Raw genomic sequence first — 6,582 nt, forward strand, 5'->3', positions numbered from 1 at the left:
GACACCTTATGTATATACCTACCTTACCCGCCGCGCATAAGCATCTAAATGTAATACACACTACAAACACGGTCCTTGTGATAATGACTGGCTGTTAGTGTTACGCTCCCTATCAGTTGCCTAGAAAAGTGTCATTCCTCTTACAGCTTTCGTTGCACCGTTTCCCCCACCAATAGATGGTTTTCAATCACCTGAGTTGACGGCCATTTTGGTGTACAAAACAATAGAAAATATTAGCGCAGAATTTGCATAAAAGTGGAGTTCAGTCCCCAAGGGAGAGGACGCCAAAATCGCCGCTGTGACGTCACATGAAAACCATCTATTCATAGTAACATGTGGTTCTGTTTTAGTCTCCTTGTCTATTTTTCCCGTCTTAACATTGTTCTCTGTAAGTTCTTACTTACAGCGAAGAAGCTACTGTGCCATCATTTGAATGTCTGACCTTCCCTTGTTCTTCCCCTCTTTCTTCACAAACATAAATCAGTGAAACACAAAATTTTACTCTACTTTCTTTTTTATTATGCCAATGCACCATCTACAAAGTAACAGAGCACATACTTTAACTGCAGCTTACACTTTTACAAAAATTACCAAAATTAAGAAATTTATCTATTATACTTATCGTTATGTGCTCCTTTTCTTTAACATGTCAGGGACTATCGCTGTTTCTAATATCGGGCCTGGCATATTTACTTACAAGCTAACTTATTTTGTATTCCTTGTTCCCCTTTATCTTAAGAAACATAACGCAGTGAAATTTTACTCTACTTTCTTTTTTATTATGCCAATGCACCATCTACAACATAACAGAGCACATACTTTAAGTGCAGCTTGCACTTTTACAAATATTACCAAAATTAAGAAATTGATTTATTATACTTATCGTTATGTGCTCCTTTTCTTTACAACGTCAAGACCTATCGCTGTTTCTAATGTAGGGCATGACATGGTTACTTATAAGCTATATTATTTTGTGTTTCTTTTGGTTGAATACTCCCTTCATCTTACTGAAAATGTTTCTTTTCTTTACACTGCCAAAGTCTTTAATTTTACTTTGAAGAGGGTGTTTAAATAGTTGAACGAGTCCTTAGGTTGATTAAGGTCTCGGTAGAGGCCTTGTTGAAACAAAACATGACGTCAAAAGTTTATCCTAGAGAAAAAGAAAAGCCAGAAAGTAGCGGATGCGATATGTCCAGAAATGCACATATTGAGATGTTCGCCGATGTTGTCCCATTGCTCTTCCGCCTACAGCCATTTTGAAAAACCAGTTAAGAGATTATCCCGTAATAATCACCTCATCGGCAACCAATCAGCGCAGAGAATTGTCAATAATCACTTATGCAATTATACTAAATTGAGATGTACGCCGATATTTATAAGCGTCAAGAAGTGTTCCTTGCTCTTCCGCCCAACTTGTGTCCAGAAATGCTCACAATTAATATTATTAAGTGTCCTCTAAACTGCACTGAGCAAGGAAAAATTATCAGCTTCATTGACCCTACCCTGAATATTATGCTAACCCTAACACATACTTTGTTGTTTCAAAAGGCAACAAAATGCTTACAGTTAAAGGGACACGTGGTGTTTGATATCAAAATTAGGCGAACATCTGACTATGTGCACTTCTGAAGTGGGTTGAAGGCGACTTTAATTAAGAGCTTGTCATGTTGAGAAAGTCCGTTCCTAACGTTAATTTAAATATTTGCTCAGTTAAACTTAGATTCACCAATAGAACATTTGCATGATGACGCTATTTGGCTACAAGTACCAGAATCCTGCAGGTTTTGCTTGTCCCTTGCGAATTATAGCTATTGGTATTTTGAGCCCGCTTGGGAACACAAAAGTTAAATAAGAAAAGAAAAACAAACTGAATTCTAGTAGTTGTAGTCAAATGATGCTAGCGTGAAAGTTGCCTATTAAAAGCACTCAGTCCATGATCTACAGGAGTAACAATGGAGGAATACTGGGCGTAACGGATTGCCAAAAAAAAAATGAGAAGAAATAAACTATTAAAATAAATAAATAAATATTAATAATGATATGATGATGATCACAGATGATAACAATTAGTATGTCCCAGCTTAGCTACAGCTTTTTGACGTTTTTTTTAATTGGATGACTTAGCCAAGTTAACATATGCAACCAATGCCCTCTAGCAGAGCAAAGAAACCCTCTGGCCTGACCTGCGTCTCGCGAACAGTGTAAGTAAACTTGCCTTTACTGACTAGAAGCACGCCATTGTGATTGTTGGAGCAGAGTGGACCATGAGAGGAGGGGAGTGCACCTGGGGCTTTAATAATGGTGTCGTCCGAGATTCTTTCCCTTTCCTGCTTGTTAATGGCCAAACAAAGTCAAGACAAGGCAGATCTTTGAGGTTTAAATTGTTAAAATCTGTCCGTCTCGGTAAGAACATGTGCCTGACAGTGGGCAATTAGTTTGGTAGCTAGGTGTACTTAGACAGTGTAATATCTCACTTGGTAATCAATCAATTAATCAATCAATCAATCAATTAAGAAGTAGCTTTAGCAGCAATCTAACTACAAGGTCTCTCTTAAACCGAGAAACTGATTAAGACCAAAGTTCATAAAGCTAAATCTCCAGCTATGTCTCGTAACTTACTTTAACTAAAAATATTGATAGCTCAGTTATGCTAGGCAAAGCATTTGTTGACAACTGTAAATCATTCAGCTTGAAGACTTGTCTTGGACACATACAACCTGATGATTTTCCTGTTCCTAAACTTCTGATGTGTCTGGCAGCAATGAGATCAAAGCATATTGGCATAACTTTAAGGAGTTTCAAAAGTGAGCCAATTCATCACCGTGCAGCTTGGAGCTCATATGGCAAGACTTGCAATGGACACATTCAGTGGATTTTCAACTTGGAGTTGGGCTGGTTCATCCGCTTCTGATGCGTTTGACCCCCGCTAAGATCAAAGGTATGATAACACAAGATTGAAGGTAACTTCAATACACAAATTCAGTTGTCATGCAAGGCAAAGCACAAATTTACAACGGCAAGAAGTTTGTACTACAAAACTTACCGTGGAAACATCCGGCCGATTTGCAACTTCAAGGTTGTCCAGTTCATCAACTTCTGCTGTCTTTGAAGCCTGTTTGCTATAATAATATTTCGATTCGTCGTGATTGTCCCAGCTAAAGTACTCCCCTTGCTCCTCCAAGATATCGTCAAGTCTGTTATACAGCCGCTGAAAGCTTGGCCGTTCATCTGGGTCCTGGTTCCAACACTCTGTCATCAAGGTGTACCTTAAAAATTAACAAAAAAAGGAGTTTTCTTCTCTGCAAGAAAATCGATTATCTTCACATAACCTATTAACATTGTTTCCGTTTGATTCATGTGTTTCACTGTTCCAACTGTAATTGAACCTGAAGCGAACGAACGAGGCAGCTCTCAAATCGAGAGAAGAACACATTTTCTTCGAAACGCAAGGATTTGTGGTCGCAGTAAGGTCAGGGGTGCAAGGATTGTGGTTAAGTGCGAATTGAGGAATTAAGATCCACGTCCCAGAGTCTTCGTTGCTAATAAATGTTTAAGGAAATTGTTAGGTACACAGAAGATTATAATTACAACAGAAGCTTACAGCCACGTTCCCAATTCGAGGAAACTTAACCTGTAAGACTGCTCTGTTTTTCAGTGTTACAGTTCATTTTCGCTTCTTTTATCCATGATAAACGTTATCGCAGCTTCGTGAAATACAAAAAGGAAAAGCTGTCAGGCTGAACTAGAGTGATGAATGGTCAGGATTCCTGCCGTTGAATATGAGTATCCCAATTAAGAAAAAAAAGGCATTACGATGCATATGGCGTCTACGAATGGCAATCATGTGTCGTACATCTCGATGGTCTTCCATCCAGATACCAACCCTACTCGACAACGATTTACTTCCGTGAACTTTGTCGTGAAAGAATCTCAAAGGAGTGGCACTAAATCAAGCTGTTAGTTAGTACTGACCACGTATATTACTGTACTTCAGTCACACAAAAAGTAGAACTAATAACCACAGCAATTCGCGCTTTCACTTACTGTGAAAACGAAGTTGAAGTGAACTCGGAAATTATCAGCAAGCTCGATGCCAATGCTACCCAATTACCTTTAATTTCTTTTCTTCAACTCTTCTGGTTTTCGTATTTTACTAGTAACCATAATTATGTCCTCTCAGGGGGTTATTTACGTTGTATTTCCTCAGAAACGATGCGTCGTTATTTTAACCACAATTTACCTTTTTTAAATCAAACAGATCGCACTTACTTATGATTTCGAATTTACTTAAGGGCAAAGTATATTATCTCAGTCATTGACATGAATCATAGTACCTAGTACTCTGCGCTTATTAAAACTGATCATGTCAAGAAGTACATGCTCGTATCCTCTAACTACTGTTTTCTTTTTTTTTTCCGGTGGGAGTCTACCTTTACGTTTTGTACCCTCCCCTGCTCATGGCCTATTAAAATCTCCCTTCAATTCCACGCACGAACCGTGTCTACTTAACTATCCTCCTTCCCCTCGGCAGCATTTCCCCCATGTAGGTACACTAGTAAAATACCTAAAGGCTTAAAACATGCAAGGTTTCTGAAATCCATGTAATTGTAGCTCCAGTCAATTCTTGTGTCGTTTCAGGAAGTGTGAGACGGAGGAAATGGAAACTAAGGCAAAGCCAGTGGTTTTGTACATCTTTGAGTTCTGCGAGACCAGATACGACAGGAGGTCTTTCTTTCAAACTCACATTCTAATGAAGTCGCAACAAATTTCAACTGTGTTACTTGGTAGTTAGCCTAGTAGTTATCTCCAAGAATTTCGTGTTTCAGGAATTCGAAGATAGATGCAAAGAGGCTTGAAAACAAATCAAACAACTCACTCACACTATGAAATTCTAAATATTCCTCCTTCGATCGTATGTACCACACCTTTCTTAAAATGGTTTCATATGATGTTTCCTGCCTACAGTTACTTAGGGAGAACTTACACACGGTCTGTGCACATGTCAGGTTTTTCCAGTCTGTAACCACTCTTCAAGCTCTCCAAGACCTCTTTGTGTTTCATCTGAGCGTAGGGTGAGTCCCCTGTAAATTATTCACATAACATGTCTTGAGGCACACCATAAACCATTTAAAGAAAGCGAGGTGTTTTACTAAAGAAAACTTCGATTTCATAAACATTTAAACCTCACAATAAATAAATAAATAAGCAAGTAAGTAAGTAAGTAAGTGCACATTTAGAGATGCAAATGCTGAGCACACAAAATTGGGAGGATCGACATCGTTCAGTCTATTTTCATCATGAACTGAGGAAAAAATGGAGCATTGGTCATGCCTACGCCTTGGCGTTGGAATAATGAAATTCCGCCGATTGCTAACAATAATTCAAGTTATATCAATAACATAAATGTAATATATAACAATAAATTCAGCTTTTCTTCGATTAATTGCAGTACTGTTTTCTTACATCTACACAAATTATGCAGATCTAAAGCAACAGGTCTTGATAATATTTCTGCTAAAATTATACGCGAATGTGCTGATCGTATTTCAGTTTCAATATGCGATCTCTTTAATAAATCGTTGGTCTCTGGTGTATTTCCGGATTAGTAAAAACCAGAAATGTGTAACCTGCAATGTGTGCTTTGGAATGAATCATGTGAAGTGTCCTGGGTTAAAGCATGTGATACATGGACTAGACTGGACGTGTGGTGGATGCGTGCTTTCTATACTTCCGTTCAGTGCGTGTTCCAGTGAAGAAATAGTGGGAGATCATGAACTTGCGGAGCCTTCTGAAGATGAGGAAACTACTCAGAACATAATTAGAATTCTAAGAGAGAAATCCAAAGACTTACGACTCATGCACTTAAATACCCAGTGCATGACCTCTACATTCAACGAGTTCCTTCTAACAGTCAAACAATATCCAATGGACATTATAACACTCAGCGAGACATGGCTCAAGGATAACCCTGCACTTTTGGAGTATGTGTCTGTGCCTGGTTATTCAGCAGTTTTTAGGAATCGGGAGCTTATTAAAGGCGGTGGTGTTGGAGCATACATCCATGAGTCAATAAATTTGAAACGTCGCATTGATATTGAGAAGCGTTCTCCTGACCTAGAGCATTTATGGCTGGAGGTGCCTGGGCGCAACAGACATAGTAATATTCTTATTGGAATCATGTACAGATCTGCACGTATTCTAAGTGACACTGACTGGTTAGAGCGGATGGACGCTCTCTTGGGGAACATCACGGCGAACTGGGACGGTTTATTAGTCGTAACGGGCGACGTCAACATTGACATGTTGAAACCAAGTAATATTCTAACACGGAAATATCAAGCAATGTTGGATGTTTTTGGACTCCACCAGATGGTGTCAAAGCCTACTCGTGTGACCCGCACATCAAAAACACTGTTAGATCATATTGTTACTAATTACCCGTGGACTTTCACTTTTACTAATGTTATACCTTGCTCAACAGTGGCAGATCATGACGCTCCGTTCGCGTGTATTAATGTTAGAATTCCTCGATTTAAACCTCGATTTAAATACATTCGAAATGAAAAGAATCTAAGCGAACGT

At 38.8% G+C, this 6,582-nt stretch overlaps 1 protein-coding gene across 1 annotated transcript in view; it reads right to left on the reverse strand.

Annotated features, from left to right (window-relative positions):
- Positions 1-699: 699 nt before the first annotated feature.
- The window catches only part of LOC137974398 (uncharacterized), a 263,995-nt gene continuing 258,112 nt past the window's right edge, over positions 700-6,582 (reverse strand). The window contains exons 21-23 of the mRNA XM_068821352.1: positions 4,985-5,081; positions 3,044-3,266; positions 700-2,926 (exon numbers count right to left, since the gene is read on the reverse strand). Of these exons, the coding sequence (XP_068677453.1) occupies positions 2,837-2,926; positions 3,044-3,266; positions 4,985-5,081 (410 nt within the window). The 3' untranslated portion in view covers positions 700-2,836. The remainder of the gene's footprint in view (positions 2,927-3,043; positions 3,267-4,984; positions 5,082-6,582) is intronic.

This window comes from Montipora foliosa, chromosome 10 (genome assembly GCF_036669935.1).
Source record: "Montipora foliosa isolate CH-2021 chromosome 10, ASM3666993v2, whole genome shotgun sequence".
In the NCBI taxonomy this organism is placed as follows: Eukaryota; Metazoa; Cnidaria; class Anthozoa; order Scleractinia; family Acroporidae; genus Montipora; species Montipora foliosa.